Here is a 15,534-nt window from a genome sequence, read left to right on the forward strand (position 1 = left end):
CCCCAGGTGCTCATTACCGCCACACATCCCGCTGGAAGAGACAAGATTACGTGGACTCCTGACTCTGGGGCCGAAACGACCGTTATTGGCCTCGACACGGCAACACTCCTTGGAATCCCGCCCTCCAGCTTGGCGCCCGCTGATGGTGATGGACTTTATGCTGCCGGTAATCACCCCCTCACCTGTGTAGGAACTTTCTCGTCGCACTTGCAACTGGGCGACAGGGAAGCTGAGACTGTTGTGAGCGTGGTGAAGGAGGTGAAGGGGGCGCTGCTTAGCTGGTACGATTCCATCGCTCTCGGAATCCTCCCCGAAGATTTTCCGGCTCAAATCCGACCGCTACGCAGGGAAGAACAGCACACCGGCAACAGCTCCATCAAGTACCCGACCGCCTCGCAGCCACCTCTATCTACGCCCACAGAAGTGATCAGCTGGCCTCATTCCTACGACCCAACGCCACAGCAGCGTGCGGGGCACGCTGCTGCTGTGATCAAGGCCTTTCCCAGCGTCTTCGAAGCAAAGGAAGGTTTACGTGCAATGGCTGGTGGATCCATGGCCATCGAGTTGACAGACGACGCTCGACCCTCAGCGGTCATCTCAGCGTTATCTGCCACCAATGAGGACGGCGTCCGCTTAGCACCACTCCAGGATCAGACTGTGGAAATGGTACGTGCCGCAGCAGCAAGAGACGGGGAGTACTGCTTGCTCAAGAACGTCATCATCGAGGGCTTCCCTGATCATTGCCACGACCTCGATCACCGCTTGCGTACGTACTGGCCGGTGCGCAGTCTGCTGGCCGTAGACGACGACCTGGTGGTTTACGGGCCGAGGCTTCTTATTCCTCACAGCCTCCGCCGAGAAACACTAGAGCGACTCCATGACAGTCATCAGGGGATGGAGCGCACCAAGCGACGGGCCCGACAAACGGTGTACTGGCCTGGTATGGACAGAGACGTTGAGAACGTCGTTTCTGGATGCTCACTATGCCGTCCACTCCTACCAAGCCAAGCCAACGAACCTCTCTGGCAGGACACGGACACACCCAGCAGGGTGTTTGAGTCAGTTTCTGCAGACTACTTCCACGCAGCAGGCCGTACATACCTCGTGTATGTAGATCGCTTGTCTGGGTGGCCTCACGTGTCTGCATGCTCACGTCCAGCATCGGCTGATCAGCTCGTTCGTGTCCTTCGGGGTGTGTTCGCCGACACGGGCGTGCCTGTTCTCCTGAGGACTGACGGTGGACCGCAGTTCACTTCTTCATCGGTACGGCGCTTCCTGGCTCGATGGGGGGTGGAGCATCGTGTATCTTCACCTCATTATCCACGCTCCAATGGTCACGCCGAGGCAGCGGTCAAGTCCGTGAAGAAGCTGATCCTCACGACCACACAGCAGGGACACCTGGACGAGGATGCGTTCGCTCGCGGGTTGCTGGAACTGCGCAACACTCCGAGGGCGGAAGGGCGATCACCAGCACAAGTCCTCTTCGGTCATCCTATGAGGTCCTGTGTCCCGGCTCATCATCGCTCATACGCTCAGCAGTGGCAGCGCGCTGCTGATGAGTGCGACGCCAAGGCAGAGCGACTGAGGAAGAAAGCGAAACTTCGCCACGACGCGTCCGCCCGTACTCTTCCTCTCCTGCACCTCGGTGGCCACGTCGACGTTCAAGATCACACGACAGGCCTCTGGGATCGCCTGGGTGTCATCGTGGCTGTTGGGCGAAGGAGAGACTACCTCATCAAGATGGGCAGCGGTCGCGTGATGTGGCGTAATAGAAGACACCTACGCCCACACAGACCTCTTGCTCCCCTTCCTGTCGAGCAGCACACCGCTCATGGCGGTGCAGCGCTTCAGCATCAGGGTCACGAGGAACACCACCATCCCGGCAGCCCGGAGCATCAGGGTAACGGGGGTACACCGTGGCCGAGAGCAACCAGAGCGTCGAAGCAGCCGACAGCGTAGGGAGCCGAGACGACTGCAGGTGCGGTGGCACCGTAGCACCTACGATTAGTCGTACGTGTTCATTGTACGCTGTGTTTGTTTTGTGTATATGTACCGTGTTTTCTGTACTTCAATCATTGTAACTTTGTTTCATGTGTTACGGTAGCCATAACAAAGATAAGGAATCTTCCTTATGTCTCGGGGGAGGTGTGTGGTTGTTAGCTAGTTGTGTGAACGAGTGAATGAGCGAGACTTGTGTGAGGCATGAATACGCGTATGAGTGAACGAGCTAGGCTTCAGTCATAAGTGTTAAGTTGAAGTGCGCGGCCTGGCGCCGGGAGATCACCTACCTCCAGCCTTCTGTTCACACCTTCTGTGAATAAACACCTGCACTGTTACCTGCGTTTCCTGTGCCCCTGCTGGTCAAGAGTCGAACAGGAGGAGGGTGAGATACAAAAAGAAGAGGAACGGAATGAGGTAAACAAGTAAAAAAAAAAAAAAGAAAAAAAAAGATAAATCGATGCAAAGGATAGATGGGAGGAGTTAAGTTAGGTTAAACTAGGCCAAGTTAAGTTAGGTTAAATGTCATGTTATGCTGTGCTATGTTACGTTACGGCTGAGTATGACCCGTGCACAAGATCAAAACAAGAGTGAGCGAGCGAGTGAGCGAGCGAGCGAGTGGATGAGTGAATGAGCGAGCGAGCGAGTGAATTGAGAGTTGATAATACATTATGTGATTGAAAGTAGCACATAAGGAAGAGAGAGAGAGAGAGAGAGAGAGAGAGAGAGAGAGAGAGAGAGAGAGAGAGAGAGAGAGAGAGAGAGAGAGAGAGAGAGAGAGAGAGAGAGAATGAACAGCTAAGAAAAAAAAAACGGGAAAAAACATACAAAACATTACATAATTACTTGAATAAGGAGAGAAAGAGAAGAGAAAGAGAGAATAAAGAAGAAGAAGTAAAGCTCATGATAATAAGAAGCAAGTCCGAAACAATTACACAATACATTCCAAAGGTGAAAAGGAGGAGGAGGAGGAGGAGGAGGAGGAGGACGTGATAGCGTGCGAAACCAACTAAACACAAATGAAACGGCTCGGTCATAAGGAATCAGTATGTGTGAGTGGGAATTGACGGGAGTGGCGGCGAGCGGGAGGGAGTGAGGGAGTGAGGGGGGCGGGGCTGGGCGGGGGCGAGGGGGCAGGGCGAGGCGGTGGCGCTGTGAGGTGGTGTCCCCGTCGCCGCCAGTATTCACGGTCTCGCGGGCGCGTCTTGAGTTCCTGCCTCGCGCACGTCGTTCCCGCCCTCACAGCCACACGTGAATTACTCTCCCCTCCCTTCCCTCCCCTTCCTCCCTGCCCCCTCCCCGAGCAGGCCGTTTGTCATTATTATTCCATTATTACCTCAACCTGCTGCCAGTCTGCCCACTCAACGCGCGGCGGCAGGAGCGTGGCGGAGGGCGCGAGGCGGACACTCCCCTGGGCCGCGGTGACGCTGTGACTGCGAGCACGTGGCGGAGACTGGCAGTGAGCGACGCCCCGCGAGTGTGTGTCAGTGCCGCGGTGCCGGGGACGTTCCTCGCTCGGCAGAACAGTTCAGCTGGTGACCGAGGCACGCAGGGAGCTCCAGAGGGCGTGGGTGCAGGCGTGGAGGGTGTGGCAGTGCCGGGCGTGGCGTGGCATCCTCCAGGAGGCGGTGTAGGTCGCTGGTAGTGAAGGTGCTCATGACCAACATGGAAGGAGGAGGGGGCGCGTCTCCCGCCCCCTCGCCCACCCCGCAGGACCAGCCCACAGATCTGAGGGTGAGCCGCGCCCCTGAGAAGCCCCATCAGCACCTCACCAGACCAGTGCCCATTAAGCAGTCGTCCCCGCCCCCACTCACCGCCCTGCCCCTAGGCCTGCAGCAGCTGGTGCGCGCCCCTTCCTCCTTCATGATCGGCGACATCCTGCGTCAGAAGGCGCAGGAGGTGGCCGCGCCCCGCCACCACCACGACGACGACGGCGACGAAGAGGACGACGACGAGAGCGGAAGCCAGCACGTCCTCTCGCGGCAAGGTGAGCGGCCTCTTGTGTTTGTATCTCTCTGATGCGAGGACACTGTCTTCCCCTGACGCCTCCCGATAGAACCCCGATTGCGAACTCTTCCCAATACAACGGAAACCCTGATGGCGAACCCTTCCCTTTACAACCCATTCACGATACAACACCTGAACCCTTCCCAACACAACCCTTTCCCGATAGAACCCCGATGGCGAGCCCTTCCCAACACAACCCCGATGGCGAACCGATGGGCCGTCTCTTACCTGGAGACCTAGCGAACAGAGAGACCTGCTAGATGATCTGGAGGAGGAGGAGGGAGGAGGAGGAGGAGGAAGAGGAGGAGGAGGAGAGGAGGAGGAGGAGGAGGAGGAGGAGGAGGTCTGTGTCTTCCTCACGTCCTCCTCCTACACCCCTGGGTCGTGGTCCAGGCAGGCGGAAGTAGGGCGTTTAGGACACACACCGCCAGGAGGAACCGGGAACCTGATACCTGCGCGGCGTGAGGCAACAAAGCACGTGAGAGAGAGAGAGAGAGAGAGAGAGAGAGAGAGAGAGAGAGAGAGAGAGAGAGAGAGAGAGAGAGAGAGAGAGAGAGAGAGAGAGAGAGAGAGAGAGAGAGAGAGAGAGAGAGAGAGAGAGAGAGAGAGAGAGAGAGAGGAAAAAAAAGAAACGGAAAAAAACGAGCGAAAAAAAAAAAAAACGAAAAAAAGAGGCAAATGCAGTTCTCTTGCATTTTTCACTCACAATTTCGTATAAAAAATGTGAAAAAACCGAGAGAGAGAGGAGAGAGAGAGAGAGGAGAGAGAGGAGAGAGAGAGAGGAGAGGAGAGAGAGAGAGGAGAGAGAGAGAGAAAATGTATCTCACGAGAAAAAAAAAAAAAAAATCAGATAAAAAAAAAAAGGCAAAAACAAAAACAAACTATCGTACACTTTCGTACATTACCTCGAAACATGAACTTGAGTACGTAGGTAAATTTAAATTCAAAACTCCCTTCCTTACACCGGGCATAATCAATGTAAGCCCAGGGGAACTTAAAGGTCTGCTGAAGGTCTGCTGAAGGAAGGAAGGTGCAAAGAGGGAGTGAGGGGGAAGTGAGGAGGAGGGGGGAGGGGGAAGGGGGGGGTTTGTGGTAAATATTGACGAAGAGGGGAAAGAGACAAGACAGGAAGGGTCACACGAACACACGAACAGGTAAGTCTCCACGTGTCTCTCGTTTTCTATTACCAGTGTAGGAGGGAAGCAGAGCCACACATCAGCTTAGTGATGTTTGCCACAGTTGTAAAAATATAATTACTTTCAGGATTTAAGGTCATGTTGGGTAAGGTTTTCAGATTGACTACATATTGAGCTCCATAACCCTCCCTCTCTCTCTCTCTCTCTCTCTCTCTCTCTCTCTCTCTCTCTCTCTCTCTCTCCTCTCTCTCTCTCTCTCTCTTGCCACAACAAAGTCAATTAAAAATATAGTGAACAAGAAAACTCAGGTGGTGGTGGGTGGTGGAGAAGGAGGAGGAGGAGGGAGGAGGAGGGAGGAGGAGGAGGAGGAGGAGGAGGAAGGGAAAACGAAGGAGGTCTTTAATTTATTCCTACAAATATCTTCTTCCTCCTCCTCCTCCTCCTCTTCCTGACATCCTAATCCTCTTGTTACGCACTTCTACTCATCCTATCCCTCTAACTCTTCCCTCCTCCCTTCCCCCCCTCTCCGCCTCTCCTCCTCTCGCTGGCCGGGCAACCAAATTAATGAGCGAATGAGAATGGTTGTGAAGTCGTGAGTTCTGAAGAAGAGGAGGTGGATCACGCAAGGGCTCTCTCTCTCTCTCTCTCTCTCTAGTCGTCTTTCTCTCTCTCTCTCTCTCTCTCTCTTTTCTTTACCTCCTTCTCCTCCTTCAAGTCTTATTTTCTATTCTTCTTCTCCTTCTTCTTCTTCTTCTTCATCCTCCTCCTCCTCTTCCTTCTTTACCTATATTCTTAATTTTCTCCTCCCCTCTTCCCTTCATATTCGTAATCTCTCTCTCTCTCTCTCTCTCTCTCTCTCCTCTCTCTCTCTCTCTCTCTCTCTCTCTCTCTCTCTCTACAGGGGCCGAAATGAACACATAAACCAAACACAGACTACGATAAAAACAACCTTTAAAACGAAAAAAAGAAAGAAAGAGAAAGGAGAGAGAGAAAAAAAAATAGAAAGCAGAGGTAAGTGGAAATTAAGATCGATGGCGTACGAAGAAGAACGAAACAAAGAAAATAAGAGAGAATGAGGGAATGGAAGAAGAGTTTAACAAGGGGGTAAAAAAGAGGAAGTCACGAAAAGAGAAGCATTTAGAAAGGTCAGGAGGTGGAGAAAGAGAAGAAGAAGAAGGAGGAGGAGGAGGAGGAGGAGGAGGAGGAGGAGGAGGAGGAGGAGGAGGAGGAGGAGGAGGTAGAACAAGAGGAGGAGGAGGAAGGCAAGGTATTTTCATTATCTGACAAAAACACACTAGCTAACTCAAAATTACCTCATGATAATATTCCTTGTCGTGTTTTCGTGTAAGTGTAACAGTGTGTGTGTGTGTGTGTGTGTGTGTGTGTGTGTGTGTGTGTGTGTGTGTGTGTGTGTGTGTGTGTGTGTGTGTGTGTTTAAACATGGCAGCCAACCCTTTATGTTCGCTAGATTATATTATGTTCTCATCTCCCTCTCTCCCCCTTCCCATTACCCCCTCCTATTCCCTCTCCCCACCCCCTTCCCTCCTCCCTCTTCAGCGCCTCCGTCACGAACTAGGACCCCTTGCTAGCTGCCATGACTTCGTGACGCCCTGAAGTGGCGCTGAAGTGGCGGTGAAGGGGCGGTGAAGTGGCGGTGAAGGGGCGGTGAAGTGGCGGTGAACTGATCCAAGGGGCTTAAGTCACTTCACTGAGCCTCGAGTAATTCAAGGGTCTTTTGTGGGCTATGTTGTGTTAATGTTGTCTTGTGGTGCTATTTTCCTGGTCTTTTTCTCTTTTTTTTTCTATTTTGTTGTTGTTGTTTTTTGTTGTTGTTGTTGTTGTTGTTGTTTTTTGTTGTTGTTTATTGTTGTTATTGTTGTTGTTGTTGTTGTTGTTGTTGGTGGTGGTGGGTGGTGGTGGTGATGTTGTTTTCTCCTTGCTCTTCTTGTTCATTCTTCTTCTTCTTCTTCTTCTCCTCTTCCTCCTTTTCATTCTTCTTCCTTTCCTTCTCCTCCTCTTCCTCCTCCTTATTCTTCTTCTTCTTTTTCTACTTCTCCTTCTTCTCCTCCTCCTCCTCCTCCTCTTCCTCCTCCTCCTCATTCACTGTTACCCTCATCATTATTTTTACCCCCTGAAGATTTCTATCATCATCATCATCATCATCACCATCATCATCATCATCAGCTCTTCAACTCCTCCTGCACCCCTAGATTTCCCCCCCCCCCCTCTCTCTCTCTCTTTACCAGTATATAACGAGTCTCATCATTTATATTTTTTTGGTTTCAATTAACATAATGAAGCGGCTCAATTAAATCTACTAATTGGTGCCGTGGTTGTCTATTCAGTGACACGCGTCCCGGTTACTGCAGCAGCTGACCCTTGCCTCCCCCCGTGTGTGTGTGTGTGTGTGTGTGTGTGTGTGTGTGTGTGTGTGTGTGTGTGTGTGAAATTATGAATATTTGTGTGTGGTTTTTGTACTTTTTTGGGAAGGATGGGGTTGTGGAGGAGGAGAAGGAGGAGGAGGAGGAGGAGGAGGAGGAGGAGGAGGAGGAGGAGGAGGAGGAGGAGGAGGAGGAGGAGGAGGATAAGAACATGAAGAAAATAAAAAAAGAAGATTGTGATGAAGATGAAAATGATGTAGAGGAAGATGATGAAGATGAGCAATAATAACAATAATAATAATAATAATAATAATAATAATGATAGCAATAATAATAATAATAATAATAATAATAATATGAAGATTAGCAAGAATAAGAATAAGAATAAGAATAAGATGACGATGAGACGAGAAGAAAAAAAAAACAAGAACAAGAAAAAGAAAAAGAAAAAAAGAAGACACAAAACGAAAAAAAAAAAAAAATCAAACACAAAAACGAAAAAAAAAAACATACGTAACTAACAAAAGAACAAACATACCACCACCATCACCACCATCACCACCACCACGACCTTAACTAAACAAGACCCACAGCCAACAACAGCCCCTCAGAATCTACCGAAGCCGATCTCGTGAGGCGCCAAGAACTACGCCAGGAGGAAGGTTTGGGGAGGGGGAGGGTGATGGTGGGGGGAGGTGTGTGAGCCCCGTGACATTTCAGCTCAATATTGTCCTCCTCGTCTGCAGCAAAGGGGGGAGGGGAGGGAGGGGGATGGGAGGGGGGATGGGAGGGGATAGAGGAAGATGAATGGGTGTATGGTGCTCCTGTAGATGGTGAAGGAGGTGGTAATGGAGGTGGTGGTGGAGGTGATGGTGGTGGAGGAGCAGGTGGAGGTGGAGGAAGAGAAGGAAATTAAATTGAATGAAAGGAATCGAAAAAATAAAGACTACTACTACTACTACTACTACTACTACTACTACTACTACTATCTTACCAATGCCTCTACTAAAACAACAAAAAACACTACTATTACACCACCACTACCACCACTACCACCACCACCACAGCAACAACAACAACAAAAACACCAACGCAACCAGCAACAACAACAACAACAACAACAACAACAACAACAACAACAACAACACCAACAAACCCAACATAACGAAACCAGCACTAACCCCCTCCCCCCTCTCTCTCTCTCTGCTAGCCACTCAATGCTTGACAAAAGGACCTCAACTGTCGCCTTTCTCTTCGTCCCTTCACCTCGGCGCTCACGAACAAAAGAGCATCGCGGAGTGGCGTGAACCAAGGTGTTTTCCTCCCGCATACTTCATGACACGGCCGCTCAAGACTATTGGAAACTGTTACGGTGGGTTGTGTCGAGGCTTTCAAGGGATTCGATGAAATTTTAAAGGATTTTGATCATCTCTAAGTGGCAAACACACCAGCCACACGTGCTGCCGATGAATGGACGGGATCTTGAGGCTATTGGACTAATGGCAAAATCCGTCTATTTGGTATTTATTATTGAAGGACTCTCTCTCTCTCTCTCTCTCTCTCTCTCTCTCTCTCTCTCTCTCTCTCTCTCTTTCTGAAGGGTGAAACTGATTTAAACGTGGTTGTAAAGATTCGACGAGGAGGAGGAGGAGGAGGAGGAGAACAAGAAGAATGATGATGATGATAATAATAATAATAATAATAATAATAATAATAATAATAATAATAATAACAAACTACCACCACCACTACCACCATCATCAACAGCGGCAGCAGCAACAACAAAACACAATAAATAGCCCCCCCCCAACACACACACACACACACACACACACACACACACACACCTCCCACCTCCATCCTCCCCCACACACCCACACACGAGAAAAGAAAGCCAATTGAATAATACATCACCCTCTAATCACCTTTGTAATAAACACGTGTGAGTCTGTTCCCGCCACGCCCCTGGACACACATGCCTGACGGAGGGGCTGACGGAGGGAGGGAGGGAGGGAGGAGAAACACGCTACCATTCTGTCGTCGTGGTCGCTTCACTCCACTAACTACAACCCCAACTTAAGTGGCTGTGTCTTAGGCTTACTGGAGGAGAAGGAGGAGGAGGAGGAGGAGGAGGAGGAGGAGGAGGAGGAGGAGGAGGAGGAGGAGGAGGAGGAGGAGGAGGAGGAGGAAGATTGATACAGAAGGGAGACTGGAAGGGTTGACAGCCTAACGTCTCGGTCACCTCTCTCGCCTCCATCAGCTGACCCGTTGCCTCTAGGTCGTGAGCTCAGGTATTCTCAATCATCTCACCTGTCTGCCTTGAGGGAACACCTGAGAATATTGCACTTAGGAGAGAGTAACAAGGATACCATCTAACCACCATCACCACCACCTCAGTTCTCATGGTGGGTCGCTATCACCGTAGCATCAAAAGGGAAGCCAAGCCATCACGTCCTTTCCTGCCTCCCCGCGCGGCACCTTCACCCCTCCGTCAGGTTCCCAAGGGCGACTCTCCCCTGGCTCCCGATACATCAGTGCCCCGGAGCGGAATGATAAGGGGTCACAAACAGGAATTAATTACCGCAGCCCCGAGATCTTAATTTGCGTTTTTGCGTGTGACTCTCGTTACGTTTTCACCAATTCAGGAAGGAAGTGGCGTGGAGGCCTATGTGGGAGAAAGGCCTCCTCAATGCCTCTCTCACTGCCTCTCACTGGCTATCATAAGGAAGGGCGTGGAGGCTTAGTGAGTACACCTCTTCACTGTATTTTAGCGTTTATTGTGAGGAAAGAGCGTGAGGGAACGAGGACTGAGGTGTGAGGAGGAGGAATGAGAGTGAGGTACGAGGACAGGGAGGAGGAATGAGGCGTAAGGAAAATGGTGTGTGTGTGAGGATAAGGAGGAGGAATGAGGGGGGGATAAGGAAGAGAAGGAGGGAGAGGACAAAGAGGAGGAAGGGAGAATGAAGACGACGAGGAGGAGGGAAAGGACAAGAAGGAGGAAGGAAGCAGAGGAAAAGGAGAAAGAAAGAGGAAGAGGACAAGGAGGAAGAAGGAGGAGGAAGGAAGGAAGAAGAATGAAAAACAAGGATGGATGAAGGAGAGGACAAGGAGGATAAGGAAGGAAAAATAAGGAGGAAGAGGAGGAGGAGGAGGAGGAGGAGGAGGAGAGTGAATGAAGTGTAAAAAGATGGTATTTGCAGTGAGAGGAGGAGGTGAGAGGGATTACCAAAACCTAAAATTCCTCATTAAAAACATGATAAATGAAAAAAAAGGTAAATAAACGTTATCTATTACCTGAAAACTGACAAATAACAGAAAAAAAGAGAGAAAAGAAAAAAAAAAACCACTTAATTACCTGAACTAAGACTGAACCCAAATACCTGTAAACTAATTAAGGCTTCCCCCCCCCCCCCGTCCGCTCCCGTGAGAATCTTTACGTGGTGAGTCGATATCACGGCCGCACTTCCTTCACGGGCATGGCGGGGCAGAGAGAGAGAGAGAGAGAGAGAGAGAGAGAGAGAGAGAGAGAGAGAGAGAGAGAGAGAGAGAGAGAGAGAGAGAGAGAGAGAGAGAGAGAGAGAGATTCTTCCCACGCCTCTACTCTCCCCCGCTCTCACCTGTCCGCCGCTAGATCACCTGCTAATGACTTTTGGATCTCACCTGATCTTCATTACGCTACCTGTATGTCTATGGAGGAGGAGGAGGAGGAGAGGAGGAGGAGGAGGAGGAGGAGGAGGAGGAGGAGGAGGAGGAGGAGGGATGCATGTATTACTCGTGTGTGTGTGTGTGTGTGTGTGTGTGTGTGTGTGTGTGTCTAAACAGTACATGTATAGACCAGAATTCATTGATCTCACACACACACACACACACACACACACACACACACACACACACACACACACACACACACACACACACACACACAGGGTCTTCGTGCGGGCAGGCGATAAGTTGAGGACATCACTTAAGGACACTAAAAGCCTAGACTCGCATCTTTGTCCCTTAACTGATCCACTCCCCCTCACGCGACGCCAAACGCACCCCGTGGACTGTGAACTAACAAACTAACACACTATTATCAAACACTAACATTCTAGCAGTGTAACAAACGGGCATATTAACACTGCCTCCTTATGTCCCTCTTATTTTTAAAACCTAACCTAATTTAACCTAACTTAACTTAATCTAACCTAACCTAATTTAACCTGACTTAACCTAACCTAACTTAACCTAACCTTACCTAATCTAACCTAACTTAACCTAACTTAACCTACTTTCTACTCCTCCTTCGTAACCTTAACACGATGCAGCCTCAATTCCTCCCTCAACCTTAAAATTCTACCTTCTCCTTTATATTCCTCTCTCTTTCCCTTAAAACTCTGCCTGCTTTATATTTCTCCTTTATGCTCCTTCTTAACTTAAAAATCCTTTACTTAAAATGCTAACCTGCTTCGTGTCTCTCGCACCACGACTTAGAATACCTGAATGCTTCGTGTCCACTTCTCCTTACCCTGAAAATGAACGTAAAAGATGATGGACTTAACTACTTAACTTCTTCCTCGTGTCCCTTCCTCACTTAACTTGAAATGGTTAACTTAAAACATGAAAATAAAGACGAAAGAAAAAAAGAAAAAAAAAAAAAAAAAACGCAACTTTGAATTGAAACTTAGAACGGTCTGTTTATTTGAGAGAGAGAGAGAGAGAGAGAGAGAGAGAGAGAGAGAGAGAGGAGAGAGAGAAGAAGAGAGAGAGAGAGAGAGAGAGAGAGAGAGAGAGAGAGAGAGAGAGAGAGAGAGAGAGGAAGGGGGATAACGGCTGACACTGCTACTACTACACAATCCCTTGGTAATCTGGTCACCTCGGGTCACGCTCCTTTCACTCTGTTTATTCACAAGGAGGAGGAGGAGGAGGAGGAGGAGGAGGTTGAGTCTCATGTAGGAGGAAGACTGGCCGCATCAAAACAACTAAGTACAGTCGAGATAAGAAGTCCACCTAAACTCCGTTCCAGTCTGCACTCCGTTTTCTTTCAATGTCACGTTCTCTCATCTGCCAGACTCGTGCTCCTTTTTTTCTCTTCACACTATTTTCAAAGGACACAGAAATGATTGTTCAGTTCTCGTTTTTTTTTTTTTTTCACTGACAATACGAATTTCTTGTTAACCCTTTCGCTGGTATGGTCGCCCTTCCTCAGCCTTCCTAGCACTGTGAAGACCGTTTGCAGGGAGACACAGGAGAGAAGGGAAGGGAAAAGGAAGGTTAATTTTGTCTTTTTAAGCTACAGAAATACTGACGAGAGTTTAGCATAAAAATAATGTTTAAAAAAGTTATAGGCATTAATCCTTTTTACTGCCATATACAAGACCTCGCAGCACTAAACGCAACACAATCTTAATGAACATCGGAAAAAAATAAAAAAAAATAAAAAAAATACATAAATAAGGTAACAGATTTATAAATTTTCAGCAAGTATGATACTCAGAGATGACAGTGAAGCAAGAAGAAAGACTTTAGAATTAGAACAGTTAGTAATTGGGAAACACCATACCAACTTTGTCTAGAATTATGAAAACGCACTTGAAAATCCCACCAAACTTCAATGGAGCTTGTTAGAAGATGAGAAGATGAGATGCATAAACGTTTGAGACACGGAGCAGTTTTATAAAACCTGTTGACTGATAGATTTTTTTTTGACAGACTGGAGGAAACAGGTGGAAAAAAAAAAAAAATAGGCATGTTTTATACAAGGACTGCCACGTGTAGGCATGATGGCTTCTTGCAGCTTCCCTTATTTTCTTACCATTTGAGATTGGAGAAGAAATGTTATGCTGAGATATGTTGACTACTGACACTGACTTATCTTTGTCTCTCTGGCTCTCTTGCTTTCTATGTTCTTATGACTTACGTTTAAATGTTATGCTATGTTATGTGACCCGGCGTGACTATACCTCTGACTATTGCCAATGACTATAAGTAGCCTGCTTCTCTGTCTTATGTTCGTATGTTATGACCTGATATTGAAGAGATGTCATGCTGTGTTACGTCACTTTGGCTTCGACTATGTCTGTGTCTCTTGTCTTTTATTTCCTTATGTTATGAGTTGAAGCTGACAAAAAAGAAAAAAAGAAAAGTTGTACTATGTTATATTACTCGACAATTACCCTTTACAAAAACCTGTCCGTCCCTGTGTCTCTCCCTCCGTCTCTCCGTCACGGCAGCCATTCACGCGCCGCCTGGTGGGCTAAATAATCACCAGCATACATCACATTTCCCGCTATGGGGAGGAGGGTCGACAGGCCTTGTCGTATCACGCCACCCTATTAAGTCATCCCTTACTCGCTCCTCCTCTCTAGTGTTTTGTTTCGCTTCGTTTTTCTGTTGTTTTGTAGGCAAGATTCAATTGTGCCTGGCGGGTGTCACGGATCCGTCGCCCCGGGTGTGTTAATTGGCCATAAAGGAAGGTTTTTATGTGGTGCCGCCACGGTCCAGGTGTGACGTAAGGCGAAGGTGTCACATTCTGCTGGGTCCTGAGGTGTCGTCACTGATCCATGGCACTTACAAGCCCCCCCCTCTCTCTCTCTCTTTCCCCTCTTTTACAATGCGCGTTATCTTTACCTTTACGTTCCTCATCCGCCATCAATGTCATCTTTCGCTTCCTCCTCTCCCTCCTTCCCGTCCTCACCTATCATCTTCCTCTTCATTCACCTCTTCCTCCTCCCATTCCCGATCCAGTCTCCTGCCTCCTAATTGCGTCCCGAAGCAGGTGTCTGAGGGTGCATATCAGAAGCTCATTATTACCTGTTAGGCGACAGGTGGGCTGGATGGCGCTGGTAATGAGGATGTAACGGGAGGGAGGCAGGCAGGGAGGGGTGGCGGTAAGCAGGTCTTCTCGCGGCAGCGGCAGGAAGGAGGGGTGCAGCTGATGGTGGTGACGGTGGTGATGGTGTTGCTGGGAGGCGGGAAGCTTGTGGGCAGGAAGGAATGTGTGGGAATGAAAGGCAGACATGAATGTTATGTGTGAGTGTGAGGGAGCCTGGTGCCTGGTGCCTGGTGGCCTGGTGTCTGGTGACCTGGTGCCTGGTGCCTGGTACCTGGTATCTGGTGCGTGCCTTGGTGCCTGGTGGCCTGGTGCCTGATTCTTGGTGCGTGCCTTGGTGGCCTGGTGCCTGTTGCCTGGTGCCACGCTTAGCACGGCACCAGGCAACAGGGAGTCAGGAGGGTTACTGATGGTCAGCTGACGTGGCGATGTCTTCTGCAGGGTCACCAGTGTCTCCGGCTGAGGACGGCGAGGAGGACGCGGGCTCCGGGCCGCCGCCGTGCAAGAAGCAGCGGAAGGCGCGCACGGCCTTCACCGACCACCAGCTGCAGACGCTGGAGAAGAGCTTCGAGCGGCAGAAGTACCTGAGTGTGCAGGACCGCATGGAGCTGGCGGCCAAGCTCAACCTGACCGACACGCAGGTCAAGACCTGGTACCAAAACAGACGGTGAGTGGGGCCTCGGGATGGGGGTGGATGAGGGGCAGTGGAGGCTGTGGAGCTGACCGGAAGCTCGTAGGGGGGGGGTGTAGATTGCTTCCGCATCAGGTGGGGCCACCCCCATGGCGGAGGGAGCTGCGGAAAGTCCCGGGCGTCAACTGACCACCCACGCCTCGCGGCCACCCTGTCCTGATGACGCTGCGAGCGCATCATGCTCCGTGTGTTGAAAATGAGCACGCGCGCGCGCGGGCGAGCATGTGTGTATCCTTGGTCGGCGTCCCCCTCGGCGCCCCGCCCCTCAGGTGGAGCCGGCACGCAAGCCTCCGCCGCGGCTCATTGCCTCACAAGAAAGCACCCAAAGTGGGGAGACGATATTTCAGACAATGGGGGAGGGGGACGAGATGATGAGGGGGAGAAGGGAGATGAGGGGAGACAAGGGGATGAGGGAGGCGAGGGAATGAAGGGAGGGGGCTGGGAGTGAGGGGCGGAGAGGTGAGGGGCTGAGGAAGGCAAGTGTTCATGCGTGCTGGCCGCCGCCGC

At 50.0% G+C, this 15,534-nt stretch overlaps 2 protein-coding genes across 11 annotated transcripts in view; one reads left to right on the top strand and one right to left on the bottom strand.

Annotated features, from left to right (window-relative positions):
* LOC135089068 (uncharacterized) overlaps positions 1-15,534 on the bottom strand; it is a 182,674-nt gene that overhangs the window by 21,330 nt on the left and 145,810 nt on the right. The window lies entirely within an intron of this gene.
* The window catches only part of LOC135089070 (homeobox protein ceh-30-like), a 35,719-nt gene continuing 23,359 nt past the window's right edge, over positions 3,175-15,534 (top strand). Inside the window, exons 1-2 of the mRNA XM_063984293.1 lie at positions 3,175-3,985; positions 14,778-15,003. Coding sequence (XP_063840363.1) covers positions 3,655-3,985; positions 14,778-15,003 — 557 coding nt within the window. The 5' untranslated portion in view covers positions 3,175-3,654. The remainder of the gene's footprint in view (positions 3,986-14,777; positions 15,004-15,534) is intronic.

Source organism: Scylla paramamosain, chromosome 32, assembly GCF_035594125.1.
Source record: "Scylla paramamosain isolate STU-SP2022 chromosome 32, ASM3559412v1, whole genome shotgun sequence".
NCBI classification, from domain to species: domain Eukaryota; kingdom Metazoa; phylum Arthropoda; class Malacostraca; order Decapoda; family Portunidae; genus Scylla; species Scylla paramamosain.